At 38.3% G+C, this 20,316-nt stretch overlaps 3 protein-coding genes across 3 annotated transcripts; all 3 read left to right on the forward strand.

Annotated features, from left to right (window-relative positions):
* Window positions 1-1,486: 1,486 nt before the first annotated feature.
* On the forward strand, window positions 1,487-2,597 carry LOC137001961 (uncharacterized). Its single transcript, XM_067361344.1, has one exon. It carries the CDS (start codon window positions 1,577-1,579, stop codon window positions 2,423-2,425), a length of 849 nt encoding a protein of 282 aa, XP_067217445.1. The 5' UTR covers window positions 1,487-1,576; the 3' UTR covers window positions 2,426-2,597.
* Window positions 2,598-8,272: 5,675 nt separating this feature from the next.
* On the forward strand, window positions 8,273-9,105 carry LOC137037168 (uncharacterized). The gene is made up of 2 exons (XM_067410984.1): window positions 8,273-8,437; window positions 8,548-9,105. The coding sequence occupies exons 1-2, from the start codon at window positions 8,273-8,275 to the stop codon at window positions 9,103-9,105; spliced, it is 723 nt and encodes a 240-aa protein (XP_067267085.1).
* A 4,574-nt stretch (window positions 9,106-13,679) lies between these two features.
* si:dkey-284p5.3 (uncharacterized protein LOC557830 homolog) lies at window positions 13,680-20,177 on the forward strand. The gene is made up of 4 exons (XM_067411656.1): window positions 13,680-13,919; window positions 17,066-17,308; window positions 19,473-19,523; window positions 19,627-20,177. The coding sequence occupies exons 1-4, from the start codon at window positions 13,841-13,843 to the stop codon at window positions 19,644-19,646; spliced, it is 393 nt and encodes a 130-aa protein (XP_067267757.1). The 5' UTR covers window positions 13,680-13,840; the 3' UTR covers window positions 19,647-20,177.
* The last annotated feature ends 139 nt before the right edge of the window (window positions 20,178-20,316 follow it).

Consider the following 20,316-nt stretch of genomic DNA (forward strand, 5'->3'; position numbering starts at 1 on the left):
CAATATAGAGGTTTTGCTCAGGGAACATTGGTTTCTGCATACTGTGAGCAATTTATACACACAATGTGTTTATTTTCATCTGATATACAGTATCAGCATGTATGTTGTGTTTCACTTCTGATTATTGAATTGCAGTTGTACTGCACTGATGCTGTCACACACAAGATTTTCACCAGCACTCCAGATATCCTATTTTAATGAAAACATCTTATGCATAAATGCAGTAAACAGAAAGCAAAAGTAAACATTCATTTTCATCTCATAAAGATTACAATATGAGTTAGCCAACTCTAAAGATCACACACTATGGGAAGGTCTTACATTTCCTCATGACTTCAAAGATCTTTTATTGAAAAGGACGTTTGTCTGGGTGACCAGATCAGCTTGGCCAGCTGCAGACCAAGCCTGGCGTGATGTTCACAGACAGAGGTGCACTCATTTTATTTCATGTTTTAAATAATTTAATTTCAATTGTATAATTTAAACTAGGGGCAGCTAAGACAGCATTCACCTCCACCAATTTTGCAGATTACATTACGTCATTTCTGCGTCTGGGTTTCCGGTAGTCCGCTGCTCTATTCGAGTTCCCGTATGAAAAGAAAACGCTGGAATGTATAACACAGTGTGCTGTGCAAAAAATCTCACAAGCACCCACACACTTAGTGCAATCCACGGCAAGGAAATCCACACCACACAAGTTTGGGAAAAGAGAATTTCCACCCTCCAAAAAATAGCCCGCCTGCCCACTTCGGGTCACCCCGGCTCCGGCCAACCAGCAGGACTTCCGATTAAATATCCGGCAAACCAATTCCTTAAAATTCACTAGAGGGAGAGCAGCCACCCTGACAGCCTACATCTGGTCCGCGTGTAAACCACATGTACCAGATGTGGGCCAGATCTGGGCCACACTATATTGCTGTCTGGGTGGCTCGGAAGTCCTGCTGGTTGGCCGGAGCCGGGGTGACCCGAAGTGGGCAGGCGGGCTATTTTTTGGAGGGTGGAAATTCTCTTTTCCCAAACTTGTGTGGTGTGGATTTCCTTGCCGTGGATTGCACTAAGTGTGTGGGTGCTTGTGAGATTTTGTGCGCCGGGGGATACTCAATGGGGGTCGTTGTGAAGCCCACTGCTTAGCCTGCCCTCCTCTGGGCGCACCCCAGCTCAGTGGCGAGAATTGTTGTGGTGTGGTGATCAATTTGTTCTTTATCTAAATATTAGTAGTCTGGAGTGGTTGACTGCCACCAGCATTGCATTGCTTTATGACCCGTGATTTTTTTTTTTTTTTTTAACTATTTATGATTCAATAAAGTGATTTTTTGTACATATCCACGTCTCATGGTTGGTGATTGTGGGAAGAAATTCGAACTTGTGTGCCCTTAGTTGATATTTCCCCGACTGATTCAGGCTGGGGTGGCGTAGTCGCTACTTTATATATATATATATTTGAATATGAGAGTGCCCTCGTGTCGCCACAGTAATTAAACTGAAAGCAAAAGTAAACGTGGGTAAAACGGGTGTGTAGATAAAGTTTTATTGTCGACACTATAACCTTGCTCCCTTGATCAGTTCGATTAACGCGATGGCGACGGTGGTTGACACATATATCTTGACCGAGGCGCTCTCTGCCATTCTGGGAGTCACTGTGAAGTTACAGTCAGACTGTAAGGATTCAGATGGAGCCATTAAACTGGATATTACCAGTCTTACAACTCTCGCCCTTCTTGGTTATGATGCGTTCATGCTTGTGACCCAGCCTGTAAATTTTATAACTTCTTTACTGACCGGGTGGTTTATTGGTGATCAGAAAAATTCCCAAGAATCCCCGAAAACAGAAAGCGCTAGCTCTTCTCTCCGGAAAGAATTATTTGTGATCCCGGATGATTTTTTCTACCCAAAGTTTAACTTTGACTTCACGAAAATGTCCGAGTCAAAGTCTGATGAGTGCATGCGCGGGGACGAGCCGTACAAGCGGCCCTACGGGTGGATGCGCTTCGCGCTGAAGGTGCGGGACAAATACCCGGACGGGAACGCTTGGCTGGGAACAGATGGGTGGAGGAGCCGTTCCGACCCCGGTGAGTGGCCAGTCTCCTACCACGGAACCGGTTTACAGGGGGCTGAGGGCATCATACAGTCTCACTACAAGGCGGGAGACCGTCAGGCTTACGGAAGAGGGATTTATTCATCTCCAGACATCAAAGTGGCAGATGTCTACGCAACAAGCAAGAAATTCATCTCGCAAAAGAATGGAAAGACTTACAAAGTCATTATGCAGAACAGAGTCAATCCCAAGAAGAGGGAAATCATCAAGGGGAATAACTTTTGGTTGGTCCGTATTCCTGAAGGAACATCAGCTACGAAAGAGAAAGAAATAGTGGAGAGTTCAATCCGCCCTTACGGACTCCTGCTTAAAGAGGTGGAAGGCAAATAAAGTTGCTCTCAGAATTGAGCTTTACTCTGTCTCTTGGTCACACATTTCTACATTCAATTCTTCTGACTTTTGGTTAAAGAGATGTTTATTACCATGTTTATGAGATTGTATTTGCCTATTTGTCTCTCTCAAATAGTTGACATGGAATTGTAAAGCTGAAATAAAGTTTGTGTGCATGATGTTCTTTTGAAACTGACTTTGACTATTATTAACTGTGCAAAAATTCTTATTTTTACTTAAGAGTCTAATATTTTCATCTGTCCTAATCAAAGTCACGTATATCACGTTATTTTACGACAAATTAGCACTACTTATCAGAACCTAACAGTTCTTTAGGGAGCAAGATTCTGGCAAAAACAGATTGCAGAAACAATAAAATTGACTGTGATTTTAATAGTCAGGATTTGAAATGAATTTTGTGCACTTACCAGCCAGTTTGGCCATTTTTTAAAGTTAATAAGCTACCGGCCATTCAGAACTTCTAGCCAAACAAAAACACAGTCAAACCAAAACTTATTCAGACACATTGAACATTTCATTCATTAATAGGCTATAGTTTATTCACTATAGTTAAAAAAATGGTAATAAAATATGACAAGATCTCAGATTTCTGTGTCAGAAAAAAAATAATCTCAATTATATTAACATAGTCAGATCAAAGTGTCTGAATAATTTTTGGTTCCAAATTTTTATCAATTTTAGTCCACTGCATGAAGATTTTTTGGGTATAATATGTCACAGTTTACTTTATTTTGCTATCCTCACTTACATAAATGAACTATATTGGCTTGACAGTAAAAAATAATGAGAGCTTAGATTTAAAAAATGTAGGCCTATTATTAAATCTGATTCAGTCATTGAATGCCTTTCAGTTTTACAGTCATACTGTTTGCTGACAACATAAAAAAAAAATTCCATGTCCACGTCAGTAATGATGGCAAAGGTTTCATACTTGCAACATTTGCAATAGATGGCGCTGTTGTGGTCAAACAAAAGAGATCCTTAAACACAGCAAGTTGTCTGCCTGTTACAAAATAGCCTACTTTGTTGTGTCAACTCATTTTGATTTTTGAAACATTTAATAACCTTGTATCGCATGAAGAGTGAACACTATGTTGATTTATTTGTTATCTATCATCATCCTAGATTCCACAACAACACGATCACTGGAAATTTTTTAGTGTTGGACATGAACACAAACCAGGGGCGGAGCCAGACATAAAACATTTTGAAAAAGCACTTGGGGCTAGAGCCTCAGAAGTCACCCCCTTATTCCACCCCAACACAAACTACTAAGGCCTATATTGTTTGAACTGAAAACAGAAAAGCTAAACATCACTGGCAGTTTATATTTCTCCACAGTGTTGTTTTTTTTAGAAGCTGTAATTTATTCAAAAGGACTATAAGCATATCGAAGCTATTCCAGTTCGTTTTTTAAATGCTCTTCCCTCGCTAACTTCCCTCAGTCTCGTTGACTCGGATGTACGTCATTGCTTAAGTTGCATGAGTGCCGCACTACTGGCGGAACCTTTGCAATGGGCTCAAGCCTACCGACCGCTTCGCTCTCAAACCCGGTGGCCGCTTCGCACTCAAGTTCGCCGGTTGCAACGCTCTCAAGTTCGCCGGTTGCAACGCTCTCAAGTTCGCCGGTTGCAACGCACTCAAGCTCGCCAGCTGCCATGGACTCAAGCACCCTGGATGCTATGGACAAGATGGCTGCTTTGCCAGGGCCCACGGGCAAGATGGCCGCCCCCTCGGAGCTTAAGGATATAGGGGGCGTTCAAGCCATTGAGTCTGCTCCAGAGACCGCTCCAGTCGGTGAACCATCGCCGCTCTCGGAAGAAGAGGAGGAGGAGGAAGAAGGCGTCCTCCTCTCCTCAAGACGCAGACGCCCTTCAAGAGGCCGCTGTGGGCCTGGGGATCATTCCAGAGGTCTCTCCAGCTCCGCCCAAGCGTCATGCTCTACCAGCACCGCCTAAGCGTCTTGCCCTGCCAGCGCCTACTGAGCTCCTCACTCTACCGGCGCCACCTGTGCTCCTTGCCCTGCCGGCGCCACCTGTGCTCCTCGCCCTGCCGGCGCCGCCCAAGCTCCTCGCTCTGCCAGCGCCACTCAAGCGTCTTGCCCTGCCAGAGCCACCCGAACTCCTTGCCCACAAACCCGCAACGTACCCCGTTGAAATCCCCAAGAACTTTTTTTGGGGGGGGCAGTATACCTGAGGGTGGGGAGCTTGTGGGTGGGGACCCTGCTCAACCATGGCCGTTAAGGGCCTCCGAATTATTATGGCCCTTAATGGACTCTGACCCGCTGGGGTCGCCTATAGACTCTGTTCTGCCGTGGCTGCCCAAGCTGCCTGACCCGCCGTGGCCGCCCGAGGCTCCTGACCTGCCGTGGCCTCCCGAGGCCCCTGGCCCACCGTGGCTGCTTGAGTTCCTGGACCTGCCCTGGAGACCTCCATACCCGCCTGCACATCCAGTATCTCCTGCCTGTAGGTCTCCAGGGCACCCACCGGGAGGGGGACATTCTGTCACGATCACCATCTGTTCCCGTCATGTTCCTGTTCACTCCAGACTACATTTCCCATCATCCCCCCTGTCAATCACATGCACTCACTCCACCAATCACCTGTTGCCACATACAGCCTAGCACTCCACACTGATCACCACACCCAGCTGCACATCATTACCAGGACTATAAAGGACTTTCACACGCACCACTTCAGGGTGAAGTCTTGATTACCCCGTGTGTCATTTCCGAGTGTTTATATCCTGTCTGCCTATCTGTTGTGGATCCTGCCTGTTACCCGTTTACGATTCCGTTGCTGCCTGTCCTGACCCTTGCCTTGTATACTGTTCTGTGAGTGATATCTGCCTAGCCTGACCATTGCCTGTTTCCTGACTACGATTCTGCCTGTCCCTTGCTGTTCCTGTTTGACCCTGCCTGTACGACTACTCTTACTTCTAATAAACGCTGCATTTGAATCTTACTTCGAGTCCCGCCTTCGTTACAATATGTGTGTTTTAAATGTTTAGAAAAATAATTAATTTATCATAGAGTTGTTTGCGGTGGGGTAAATTAAACACGATATGCGGTGACGTCACGTCAGTAAACTCGCTCAGTCAAAATCGAGGGAGCGAGGGTCTGTCCATATAAACTTCCCTCGTCCACTTCATGAAGTGGAACACACTTCAAAATGGCGGCAAGGATTCCCCTGAGGGGAAATGTTTAGGGAAGTTCACGAGTACATGTCTAAAACTGGAGTGGAACGCAGCCCTGGACTTTTGCTTTACATTCCCACGCTTCCTGTGCTTTCTACCTGTTAATCTGTTTCATTGGTTACTGATTGTTCCACACCTGCATCTCATTACGGGCCTTAACACCTGTATTGAAGTTCTTATGTTCTCATTGTGTGGTCTGATCCTCTAGCTCTAGGCTGATTGATATTTGAGGATTTAATTGTTGTGAGTCCTCCATCCTCATCTTCCTTTTCTTGAATAAATGTTGTGTCTAGAGCCTAAACTTTTGTCTCACAACTGTGACAATGTGTGTGGTGTTAGTGTGTAAAGGGCCCTTCATGACTCTATAAACATTTGCATCCTTTCATGATTATTTGATGTAAACGGTAAGGCTTTTAAAGTTTGTAAGAATTTGGAACAATTACTTGTATTTTCTGTTCTATTGGTAAAACGTGAACTGGTCAGTTGCCTGACCAGAAAAACAAAACAAAAACTGCAGCCTAAGATGTTTTGCTGGTCTTAGCTGGTTTAAACTGGTCTCGTAGCCTGGCCGAGTTAGCGTTTAGCTGGTAGACATCCAGCTTCCAGGCCTAACCTACTGAAAAGTGCCCAAATCATCTCTAACAGACCAGCCTGACCATATCCAGATTTAAGATTTTTTCTTTTCTCAGTATTTGTTTCAAATACTACTGCATTTCACCTAATTTTGTTGTTTTATTTTATTTTCTTAAATGTAACCCCCTTAACTGTTGTCATGGTTGATCCTCTCATTTTGAAAGCAAAGGTGAACATAATGGGCATGTTAGTGGTCAGTCATGGTCCTGGGGACCCACTGCACATTGAGATTGGCCCTGTCCAAATACCCACACTTGCAGTCTTGTCCACTTGAGAGCGCGTACATGTGACAGGAAGTAAGTGCGCAAGACTGTCCCATGTCTTAAAAATGCCCAATTGCAGTGCCCTTAAAGGTGCCGAAGAACATGTTTTTAAAAGATGTAATATAAGTCTTAGGTGTCCCCTGAATGTGTCTGTGAAGTTTCAGCTCAAAATATAGTTTTTTTTTAATAAATTTTTTTTACTGCCTATTTTGGGGCATCATTAAATATGCGCCGATTCCTTTAATTCTCGAGCTCCACGCCCCAAGAGCTCGCGCTTGCCTTAAACAACATAAAAAAAGTTCACACAGCTAATATAACCCTCAAAATGGATCTTTACAAAGTGTTCGTCATGCAACATGTCTAATCACGTAAGTATGGTATTTATTTGGCTGTTTACATTTGATTCTGAGTGAATTTGAGGCTATGCTCTGTAGCTAACGGCTAATGCTACACTGTTGGAGGGATTTATAAAGAATGAAGTTGTGTTTATGAATTATACAGACTGCAAGTGTTTAAAAAATGAAAATAGCGACGGCTCTTGTCTCCGTGAATACAGTAATAAACGATGGTAACTTTAACCACATTTAACAGTACATTAGCAACATGCTAACGAAACATTTAGAAAGACAATTTACAAATATCACTAAAATATCATGATATCATGAATCATGTCAGTTATTATTGCTCCATCTGCCATTTTTCGCTATTATCCTTGCTTGCTTACCTAGTCTGATGATTCAGCTGTGCACAGATCCAGACGTTAATACTGGCTGCCCTTGTCTAATGCCTTTCATAATGTTGGGATCATGGGCTGGCATATGCAAATATTGGGGGCGTACATATTAATGATCCCAACTGTTACGTAACAGTCGGTGTTATGTTGAGATTCGCCTGTTCTTTGAAGGTCTTTTAAACAATTGAAATTTATATAAGAAGGAGGAAACAATGGAGTTTGAGACTCACTGTATGTCATTTCCATGTACTGAACTCTTGTTATTCAACTATGCCGAGGTAAATTCAATTTTTGAATCTAGGGCACCTTTAACGCACACTAAACCCACACTATCTTGAATATCGCTTCAGAGCTCTATTCAAGGCTAAGAGTATCCCATCATGCATTATGTTCGGGAACTCACATGCCCTGAAATTGCGAGATGTCAAGGAAAACATTAGACTGTAAGTTAAATTAATTATATATTACATATAATTTGGTAATAAAATATAAAGTGTTGCACATTTTATTGATGCAAAGATGAGTAGGCTATGTGTTTTTTGTACATAATTTGCAACTGATTTTTTTCACTTAAAGCACCACAATTTTAATATTGTGTCTTCTGTTAGTTATATAGCGACTACTGAACAGACATTTAGAAGTGAATTTAAACACTTGCATTTTTTGCAACACTAAGTGTGTCCCATCGGGTAATCAAAAGTTCTACACACACTTGCAGCCTTCACGCCTACTTGAACACTTTTGCCAAATAATAGGCTACAACAAGTGGTAAAGTGCAAAGACTGCAAGTGTGGGTATTTGGACAGGGCTTTTGTCTCTCTTGTCACACTTTAGCAGCGCTAACATGTCTGCCAATGAGCCGATGATCTGAATCAGGTGTGCTATATAAAACGTAGGCCTACATACAATGTGTGCAAATCTGGGTCCCTAGTCCCACTAGTATGACTGAAAACCACTGTTACACGTTGAATCATAATCTTGATAAGGTCGAGTGTTAACGCCATGGATGTGGACAAACATATCTTGACCGAGGCGCTCTCTGCCATTCTGGGAGTCACTGTGAAATTACAGTCAGATTGTAAGGATTTAGATGGAGCCATTAAACTTCAAATTGCCAACCTGACAACTCTTGCCCTTCTTAAAAATGAAGCACTCGCTGTCCAACCTGTGACTTGTCTGACTAGGCTACTTCTCTATCGCGGTTGGTTGTTGATAAGAAAAAATCACAAGAAACCACGAAAAGTGTCTTAGGACAGGCGAGCTGTTCTCTCCGGAAGGAATTATTTGTGATTTCGGATGACTTTTTTGATCCATCGTTTGACTTTGATTTCACGAACATGTCCGAGCTGAAATCTGATGAGTGCATGCGCGGGGACGAGCCGTACAAGCGGCCCTACGGCTGGATGCGCTTCACGCTGAAGGTGCGGGACAAATACCCGGACGGGAACGCTTGGCTGGGAACAGGTGGCTGGAGGAGCCGTTCCGCGCCCGGCGAGTGGCCAGTCTCCTACCACGGAACCGACTTACAAGGAGCTGCAGGCATCATACAGTCGCAGTATACGGCGGGAGACCGCCAGGCTTACGGAAGAGGGATTTATTCATCTCCAGACATCAACGTAGCATATGTGTTCGCGAAAACCAAGAACTTAATTTCCCAAAAGAATGGAAAGACTAACAAAGTCATCATGCAGAACAGGATCAACCCCAAGAAGAGGGAAATCAAGAACAAGGACATCTGGTTGGTCCCTATCCCTGAAGGAACATCTGCTGAGAAAGAGAAAGAAATAGTGGAGAGCTCAATACGTCCTTATGGCCTCCTGCTTAAAAAGGTGTAAGGCCAACAGTATACTATATATATATATTACCTAGAGGCCTTGTTGAAAATTTCCTGTTCTTTAATTCATTTTTGTGCTGCTTACTGCATGTCTGTTGAAGATTCACTCACAGATTTCATAATTGTTAATAAGTGTTATGTGTGTTTGTATGTGAAGAGAAGAAAAGTTCATTACTATAAATTCATAAGAGGACATAGGGATGAATTTCCATGAAACATTGTATTGAAAAGGCATATAAAATGTTTGTTTTGCACATCATTATGGGAAAGATATGTATTCCTGCAAAGTTTTATAAAAAATGTTATTCATCCCTGTTTAGACAAGCGTGATCCAGCCTTTGTTTCTTTTTGGGGCAATTTGACCCCAGAACACTGATCACAAATCCAAATGAATAACATCTACACTGCTAATTCATTGCATTTATACTTATTTTATATTAGTGGTTCATTTTTAATGGAGAATGATTGTCAATGTCATTTTGTCAGTGTTATGTCATTAGGTCTCTAAAACACCAGGGGCCGTATTCACAAAACATCTTAAGGCTAAAAGTAGCTCCTAACTTGCCGATTTAGGAGAAACTCTTAAAAATAATGGGTGTGTCAGTCATAATTTTAGGAGTCCTAATTTTTTGCTCTAAGAGTATTTCACAAAGCATTTTAGCGCTAAAACTAGCTTCTAAGTCTGTGAGAAGTTAGAAGTAGTCAAGAGGACTCCTAAGTCTCTAAGACCAAATCACAAACAGTCCTAATCCACCCAAAGACACTGTACACCACTGAGGCAATAGCGATTGAGCCTTGGGTGCTGAACTTTTTCTTTATAAATGCAATACATTATGATTTATAGATTTATAGACACCAAAAAAAAAAAACTTTAACAAATTAAATTTTACAATTAACTTTATATACTAGTTTAATTAGTGACACTTAGCCTATTTTAAAACCTTTATGGCAACAATGGCAACATTTTATTTTGACTTTTTTATTAAAAAAAAAATTATTTGAATAGGGCAACATTTGTATTTTAAAACCTTTATTTTTCATTCTACAATATTTCTATGATTAAATCACTGACTCCTCCCCCATCAGCCAATCACTTGTGGTTTACTCCATAGCAACAAGGTCAACTCCGCCCTTACTCTTAGCTTAAGACTTCAGTCTATTCCTTAGTAAAAGTTTGTCTCAGCAGCTCTGTGAATAGGTTTTAAGAGAAAACTCTTAGCTAAGAACTTTTACTTCTATTTAGGAGAACTCTTAGTGGTAAGATAAAATGTTTTGTGAATACGGCCCCAGATAGTTAAAGGTCCTGTTTTTCGAGTTTTTTTTAAGCTTTGATTGTGTTTATAGTGTGCAATATAACATGTGTTCATGTTTCGCGTGTAAAACAACACAGTATTTTTCACATAATTTACTTATCTGTATACCGCTGTTTCCACTGTCATAAAAGCGGGCTGATGACTTCCTTGTTCTATGAAGTCCCTCCTTCAGAAATACGTAACGAGTTCTGATTGTGCCAGCGGTTCCTGTGTTGTGATTCGACAGCAGCTTAGCGCTCCTTGCCCGGAAAGGTCACGCCTCTTACCATAACGTGGAGATGCACGCGCTCAGTGTTATTGTAAACATGTCTTTAATTTTACCCTATCAATTTGAGCCGGAATCAGACCCGGTGATTGAACTGCGGGATGAAAATAACAGCGTTTCGACGACATGGCGACAAACACACTCTACAAACGCAACTCTTGTGTATTCCTGTGGGCGGAGGTTAGTCAAAAAACAGTTTTAGTGACGTCATTAAAGAAGGAAGTAGAGGGATGTAGTCCAAACTGGCCGTTCGATGTAGGCGACTTCTGTTCAATAAAATATCTCGCTTGGCATTGAAATTTGAGCTTTAAAATTGTACAGATTTTATTTATAACAACAACATTACACACTAACTAAAGTTTGAAACATGGGATCACGAAGAACGGGACCTTTAAATGCTATTAAAAAGTCAATATCCAGTTCACCATGTTAGGACACTTACACACATCGACAGATTCTAAACATCTCTGAACTTGTATAGGAGTATAAATCACAAGTTTCAATGCATCAGGTTTAAGAGCAACAAATATGTTAGAAAAAATGGCAAAATATCAAAGTACTGAGAAAGTTTGCAAACAAATTTAATAAAGTAGGCTTTTTGTTTTTGTAAGTTTTTGTTATTCACAGAGGTGTGAATGTCTATATGTGGACCGGTTATTATCGTTAACGAAACCATAAAAAAAATACTTTTTTTCCACTTACTGATTCTGCAAGATTATGCTTATTTTTCATCAGAAGGTTCTGTATCCATGATGAAAGTGGAGCAGGCAGTTGGAGGATCTCCTCACCAAACAATACGCAATTTCAGACATATCCTATCCAGATGGGATTAAATTTCTTTCAGTCCATTTCTTTGTGAACTGGGGCATATGTTCCCAGGGTCCTATATGTTTCCTGAGATTTATATGGCACATAATGAACAGGGGCGGATCTACCGAGGTGGCGTGGGGTCCCAGAATTATCCCAGTATAAAACATAAATGTAAGCATGTGTTTTTTGTACCACTTTTCAGCAGAGGTGCTTCAATATGATGACATAAAAAAACAGTGTACTGCAAATAATGGCAAGAAAACACTTTCTTGTCCTTGCAGGTGTCATCATCATCATTAAATCACTGTAAAAATGCTACAGTAAAAACATGTTAATTGGTTAATAGCAAGTTCCATTAGTATACCGTGAAAAACTGTAATACATCTAACAGTGTTTTTTACGTAATTTTACAGTAAAATACTATTAAATGGAAGTAAATTTGAAAGTTATATTTACAATATAATTTATATTATTCATATTTACAATTATAATTTACAGTGAAAAAACAAACTGACATTCTCACAATTCCCTGTGTAAACAACGACATTTATACAACACTGTTTTCAACTAAAAAACGTAAAACTTTTTATGTTTTGGCTGTTTATTTACATGACAATGGCGTGAAAACGCAAACTTTTGAAAGCGAGTTTTAAAGTGCATATTTTTGAAAACCATACCATTATTGTCTCCTTGTACATAAACAAATTTTTGAAAAAGGTGGTGTCATGCGTATTACGTGCAGTCCATAGGCGCGTAGTGTTTCTTTACAAAGTGACATCGCCAACTACTGGCCAGGTAGCAGAATACAGCGTTTTTAATAGTTTTCGCGGATCTGTGGGATCATTTTGAAAATGTTGTCTGTAAGTAAAAAAAGCAAAGAAAAAATGTTCTTACATGGTTTTTAGTACATCGTTGTAGTGTAAACATACACTTAGTTGGTATTTGAGTTGGTTTTGCACTGTTCTCTTCAGTTTCATGTCTTCGTTTATCTGTTGCCATAGTTTGTTTTGATTAAAGAACTTCATGCGATTAGATCCTGCCTTTATTTTCCTTTTTTTTTTTTTTTTTGCAAACCTTCCCTGACAATGGTATTTTGTTTAAACAATTCTGTCTGTTTAGTTGTTATCAATCATGTTAAAACCCTTTAGGGTTTTTATCTTGGCCTGGTTTCAGACAGACTTTAGCCTAAACCAGGATTATGCTTTAGTTTAATTAGGATATTTAAGTAACTTTTATAAACGTACACTTTAAAAAAAACATTACTGATGTGCATCTTGACATAAAACAATGGCAATGACATATTTTTTAAGATATGTCAGTACAAGTTGCTTTAAGTTAACAGCTCAAACATGCATTTTAGTCTATCTTAAGCCTTATCTGTGAAACCGGGGGCTTATGCTGTTAATATAAAGTTTATTGAATTATTTTCGTGTCACATTACCATGGTGGTGTTTTGTATTTGTGTACAGGACACTGTGCACCTTCAATATATTAGTATTTACCTCAGCTTGTGGAAAAGGCTACATGTGATGAACTTTAATTCATCATGTGTCTCTTGTACCACCTGTACTACCGTGGTTATCAGTATAATATACATGTACATAATAGAATTATCACTTTAGATGGAATATTAACATTATATCATGGAATAAAATATTCAGTTCTTGTGGGAACTTGTCAAATACACTGACGTAAGGCTCTCAATATAGACTTGAGGGAACTAAACAAATGTTGGAATAATGTAATCTCAAAAAGACAGAGATTTATTAGGTTTCTTACAAGGACATTTAACATTCTCTGTGCAATGACATTATCTACCATAGCTGTAGATTTAGATTTGGAGGGTAGGAGTTTTCATTGTCGAGCGTCAAGAGGTTGGCCAGTGCTACTCCAGAAGTCACCTGTAGATGTCGCCAAAATCTTTACACATGAACTACATGATGTCATATATTTTAAGTTAGAGTACATTTTCTTTCTCATTAAACGCATGTTATCGGATTTATATTGATATTTTGGCTGTTAGAACTCAGGTTAAAACACAAAGTGTAACATATAATTTCTTAACAAAAATATTTAACATTTTAAACTAACAAGACAGGAGTTCACTGCTGTTTTAGCATTGAACCGTGACCTGTTACCGCGAATAAGGGCAGGTTTGCATATGACCGCCGCTCATACACACTCAGATACACCCAATGTGTTACCTGACTAGGGAATGATTGCTGTCTCTATCGAGTGCGCGTTTAATTAGAGCAGTATTCCTACACTTGAAGTCGATGCACGGCGCTGGGCACGACAACACTCACCAAAGTGCTTGACTTCATTCACTCCTGTCAGAGGAAGACACGATGGGATGCACTTCCAGCACTCAGACCACAGCTCAAGACACAACACGGCTCAACACCAAACAAGATGGGTGCACATCAAGTAAGACTATACAGCCCAAAAATTCACATTTGAGCTATATTTAGTCAAACATTGTTGATTTGCAAGGTGTTTCATGAGGTGTAGGAAGAATTCCGCTATGTGGTAGCTATATTTTGATCAGGTGATATAGCCTAGATGTCATTATGTAGACACCAATGAATTGTAAAATGCTTTGTAGATCCTTAAGTGAGAGGAAGATTGCGATCTTAGTTACTTTTCGGACCCTGGGTCACCCTCACTTGAAACTGAACCCTCAACCTTTGTGTAAGGCACCCAGATACTTATCTAAAGCTGTCATCAGCCCGCCATGCAGTTTAGATCTACTTGACTCCAGCGTCTCTTATAGAGAAACTTACAGTATTTATTACACTGTAAGTCACCCTGGAGAAGCCTAAGTTTAAACGCCTTGCCCAGATCCTAAACCATTAGACTTTAACTGAAAGTTACAAAAAAAATGCATGTTTTTATAGCTAAGGTGAAAATTTCAAATAGCAATTTGATAACTGGCATTGAATTATTAACTGACAGATTATTTATAGTGCCAAAGTGTTTTAACTAGATACAAACACGTAACTTTGGTGTTGCATTGAGCTGCTAGAGGAACAAAATTTCACACTTCAGGATTATAAATGTTGAAATGCTTCAAATAAATGGTTACTGGTCTGATCACCTAGATTGTACACATTAAACTCTTTCCTTTATATTTTTACATGCATTTTAGCAAAAGTTTGATGATGATTGTGATTTCATGAACATCAACTGATACGTGCTTAAAAAGTGCTATACAAATAACAAATGCATTTGAATAGAATTTTGAATTTAGATTGAATTAAATTTGTCAGACAAATTAGGGAAAGTTGTATTTTGTTTTGTTGCTGCTATATGTTTGTTTCCTGAACCATCACAGTGTTTTTATGGTGATTTCTCGGAATTTGAGGAAAAACATTTAGGTTATCAGAGGAGGTCCTCTACACCTCAGGTGCGCCTTCAAGTGTGGTGATGCATATCAACCTGCCAATGGTGACATTTAAACAAAGTGTGTTCATCCCGGAGCTGAGAAGAAGGTTTCATGTAAATGCTGTGTACTTTAGATCACAGATGGCTGATGTCATAAACCTTTGCTAGTTTGCCTGTTTTAATACATCCATTTCTTCAGCACCTGTTATTACATTAGTTTTCATAATTTAACCAGGATATCAATGTGTTTCTTTCAGTTTTATTTAATTATTAACAGTGCAGCTTCAATATTACCAAGCTTTATTTTGGGAGTTACTGTTGAATTTAAAGTTTGGCCTATAAAGAGTTGTCTTGTACCTCGTCAGCACTCAATACACAGAAGATGAGAAGTTGGAAAGGACATAACATGTGTTTCATATTTCTGTGTTAATGAAATGTGAATTCTGTGGAACTAATTTAAATATAGTAAAATGTGTTGAACAGAGATGAGTGTACTGAACTCAACTGGAAGATGAAAGCATTTTTAAATTAGTTTTTTAATTGTTGAAATTGAGATGGGTGGTAATCTGTCCGAAAACAATTATTTTTGTAATTCTGTTCAGTGACACAAAAAATGCAGTTATAATAAGGAATGTGAATGAACACGTTAATGATGGCTGACTGAATCTATGGAAATTGGTGGAGTTTTCAAATTCAAATTTCAAATGGAACCATTTAAAATGCCTAAACATACTGTATGTGATCAATAATATGAGAGAAATAATAGTGAAGAAACACTATTTTTTCTTTTTAAACCACTTTTATTTTACACCACTATTAATATTTTATTTTTTAAATTTATATATTTTGCTTTCATTTGAATTTTAACGTTTTAGTAATTTTGTTGTGTGTTTTCTAATTTGTAATAATTTTTAAGTGTATATTTTCGTGTAGTTTTAGTTATTCTTTTAATTTAAGTACTACAATATGACAAATGATGCTTCGGCAATAGGGTTGGGTATAGTTTGACTTGTAGCGATTTCAGTTCCGATTCTGTCAAACATTTAGATATCAAACATTTATTAATTTTGCAAAACATTCTGTTGCAGCTTAATAAAATGAACAAAAATCAGCAGCCTAAAGAATAACTAACTAATAAACTAAATTAACTAATATAAATTTCAAACATTATTAAAGACAAGTGTACAGTCAGTAATACAAGAAGAACAAATAATCAAATTAGTAATAGCACAAACAAATACAACTGAACAAAGTTCAGAAATTGAAATCAAATGTAAAACAACATTGCATAGTTTTCTTTTTTATAAAAAATCATTCATTAATGTTACAAAAGTTATTCAGTCAATATCAGGGAGTGATATTGTGAATCTTTGATTAACAGTAATGACACAGACAGCAGCAGGTTTATTAGGCTGCTGTCACTTTAAGACTTGTGCGATCCAATATAGGATACTGTTACACATGCATTTGCTTTCTCATCTCTATATGTTCACTTAAAGGGATAGTTCACCCAAAAAAGAAAATTCTGTCATCATTTACTCAACCTCAAGTTGTTCCAATTCTGTATAAATGTCTTGCTGTGCTGAACACAAAAGAAGATATTTTGAAGAAAGTTTGTAACCAGGCCGTTTTGGGGCACCGTTGACTTCCATAGTAGGAAAACAAATACTATGGAAGTCAATGGTGTCCCAGAACTGTTCAGTTTCCCACATTCTTCAAAATATCTTCTTTTGTGTTCAACGGAACAAAGAAATGTATACAGGTTTAGAACAACCTGAAGCTGAGTAAATTATGACAGAATTTTCATTTTTGGGTGAACTATCCCTTTAAGTCATATAACCATATTAAGTCATATAACTGTGTTTAGGAGGATATTTTGACATAATTTTGTTTTGTGTTTGTCCACTCAAACGAAGACACGATAGAGAATTCAGTATTCCTGCACTATATGAGGCAGCTGTATGTGAAGTGAGTTCTCCTTTGCGTCTTCTTGCGCTTGAATTATTCAAAACCACATTAAAATGTGCGCAGGTATCGATAAGCAGAATCAAAATTGTTATTTTATGAGAACTATCCGATTCCTTAAGTATCCAATTCCGGAATTAATTTCAGTTAATGTTTATTTTATTTCAAGTAATACATTTTTTTATGGTTTAAACTTGGTCGAAATATTTGTCTTGATCTCTAAGGGACAAGTAATGAAAACGGTGGACATGCAGCAGACAGTGAGACAATTCCAGACCAAACCCAGGCCGAGGAGTCTCCACAGACATCCAGTGCAGCTCCTGTTCCCTCAGAGGAAATACAGAGCTCTACAGCTGCAGTAGCTCACAGTGAACCAGAAGCGGCTTCTGCTGAGCCCATCACATCTGAACCTGCTGAATCCAACCCCTCCATGACTGCTGAAAATACTGAAGAACCAGCACCAAGTGGTACGTTTTAAATTTTCAGACAACAATATTAAAGTCAGTTTTCTGCCATTTTCCATATACTAAAGGGACAGTGAGTGAAGTGTCCTCAAAAAACTGGCTCGGAGTAGTTCTTCTCAAGATCAAGGTAGACCTCGTGTTCTGTGCTTGTGTATGCAAATGGTTTTGGTAGTGTCAAGGGACGTATCTCTAGATGCAAAAGACCTTGCACATTCTCATTTAGCAATGAGGACTTCCCGAAATACATTTGTATCATTTTAAAATGTTTAATTACCATTACACGTTAATACTTAACTTTAAACTTAAATTGAAATGTAAAAGTTTCAAACATTTTAAGAGCGACCTTATTGTTTTTTATTGATGTGACCCATACAGTAGCCTATATACAACCATGTACATGCAATTAAGTCAATATAGTGCCATGAACCAGGGTGGGGCCGAGAGCTGTGGGAGCGGAGTGAGGCCGGTGGAGCGAATGCTAATGAGTGACACCTGCGCTACACACCGGTCTCAAGTCCCACGGAGGAGCTCCGGAAGGATAAAAGGAGGCAAGAGAGGACCATGCCGAGGAGACAAGGGAGGCAGTGCCTAAAAAAATTAGGATGAGAACATAATCCATCTTACAAAAATAAAACAATGCAAATATTAGAAAATGTGACAATAAAAAGTCACTAGTTTTTCTAAAAGAGTCCACGTCTGTTGTGCCTCCCTTGAGCTCATAGAGATCAATAGACCCAGCGTGCAGTGGGTTTTGTGGGGGGTAATAGAGAATGAATGGGGGAAAGTCATGTGAGAGGAGGCAATGCCTCTATCGTGTTTTGATAGGAAATGATCGGTTGTGATTGGATATGATTGGTTTGTGCGATAAATCCTGCCTCTTGTTTACGTGCACGTTCCACGCGTCAGTCTGAATTAACAAAATGATTGCATCAATGGGAAGACTAAATTAAAAAGAAAGTAAACAGGTCACCCACTTAGATATCCCTGCTTTATGTCACATCAAAATCATATTTGAAAAGACCTGAAAACATGATGACTTCAGGGGTTTTAGTGAGCAATCAGCTTGATGAAATTAAAGATACATCTTCGCGTCTGTGTCAATGTTTACTGAGCATGACTGATGATCCGAAATAAGATGACTATTAAAACGAACAGCTGAAAATCAATACACAAATAAAATATATTGTTTAACCCGCCATGGTACAGTGTTGCCTCCAGGCAACATAGTCTATTTTAGTTTGTTTTTAATAAAATGTGACTTTTAAATGAACTTTTAAAAAATAAATAAATTAAAAATGAATGAAAATGTTTATTGATATTGTTATAGCGTCCAATTTTAAGCGAGAAAAAACATAACATGATATCATATTGCGTACCATAGAGGGTTAAATTGTTACTGACTTCAGTTGTTATTTTGGAATAAATGGAAAAATGCTTAAAACACTAACTTGAAGAGGTTGACTTGGTTTCTAACATTAATAACCTTGTTAATGTAAAAATACAAAATAGAATTGTATTTGGTTTCTTTTTTCATGTAAAGTAAAGTAATGTTCATTTAACAAGGAAACTGTGACAACGTTTAAAGTAACGGGCATGAATTGACATTTGATTTATAAAAAATTAAAAATAAATAAAAAACTGAGGTCATTGTTTGCCTCCTCATTTCAGAACACTGCATGCCACTGATTTCAAATGTGAATGACAATTTATCCTCGGATGCAAATATCTTGGCTGTAATGTGGAAAAAGTGACATTGTCAAATACATAATGACTAACCACAGAGCAGAAAACATACTAGAATACAACAAGAAATAATATGGACACAGAAAATTATTTATTAAGTGTTTTATACTAGTTTTATTAAGTCCAACAAGACAAAGAATGACAGAGAATGTAAATTGATGAGCCCTGAAAAGAAACAATCACCAAATGGTCTCTGAAGAGTGCTAAATTTATAATATATATATATATATATATATATATATATATATATATATATATATATATATATATATATATATATATATATATATATATATATATATATATATATATATATGTATAACAATTTCGTTTTTTTTATTTTTTTTATATTACTTTATTTATCAGGTGAGTTTTTTTTAAGCCTAAATCAATGAATTAATTAGATAAATCTATATTTCCACAGAAAACACAACTGAGGACCAGGCCGATTCTTCCCCGCCAGAGGAAACACCTGGTAAGTAGGGTAATATGATTCAAGACAGCTTTAAAAAGTTCAGTATCTCTTGAGGATAAATGTCTAATCTGATTGATTTCCCATACCACTTCATCTCTTTCAGCCTCTGGTGAAGATAGTTAAGTGTGCAACAATTGGCACAGTTACTACAGAATCCAGATTCAACCACAATAATATCAGGATTTCACATAAACGGTTTAAAAATACAATAGAACATTAGTTTAATTATTATATAGATATTGCTTGTTCGTTGCCAAGACTTAGACCAAGTGGTCTTCGAAGACTCTGTGCCTGTCGGTAGCTAGAGATTTCTTCATTAATATTTCATATTGGTGCCTCTTTGTAGTGGCTTTACCCCTGGATAAAGATGCGAAAAGCCAAAGAGAGTATGAAATTGTTAAAGTAAATGTGAATTTATTTATATAATTATATTATGCAATATTTTAACCAACTAAACTGTTACAGTAACCAGTAAAATCCATGCATGTTATATACATTTACAATGACAATGGAAGAAAATATTTGAAAAATAGGCCTTTATTTGATTTATGCTAATGTTTTCCTGCAACAAACACGACAGATTGAGCAGAACTTTGCAAATGGAGGAAATGTTTTTGTGGTGTGATGACAGATTTGTAGAGTTTAAAAATAAAGTTTAACTTGAACTTGGTTTTGAATGGTTGCTCTTATAGATTAAGTGAATATAATGATGAAAGATCAACAGTAAATTCAAAGTAATAAGAAAATTTATTAGCAAAATGTATATTAGCAACAGAAGATACTGCCCATGGAA

The sequence above is a fragment of the Chanodichthys erythropterus genome, chromosome 15, assembly GCF_024489055.1.
Source record: "Chanodichthys erythropterus isolate Z2021 chromosome 15, ASM2448905v1, whole genome shotgun sequence".
In the NCBI taxonomy this organism is placed as follows: Eukaryota; Metazoa; Chordata; class Actinopteri; order Cypriniformes; family Xenocyprididae; genus Chanodichthys; species Chanodichthys erythropterus.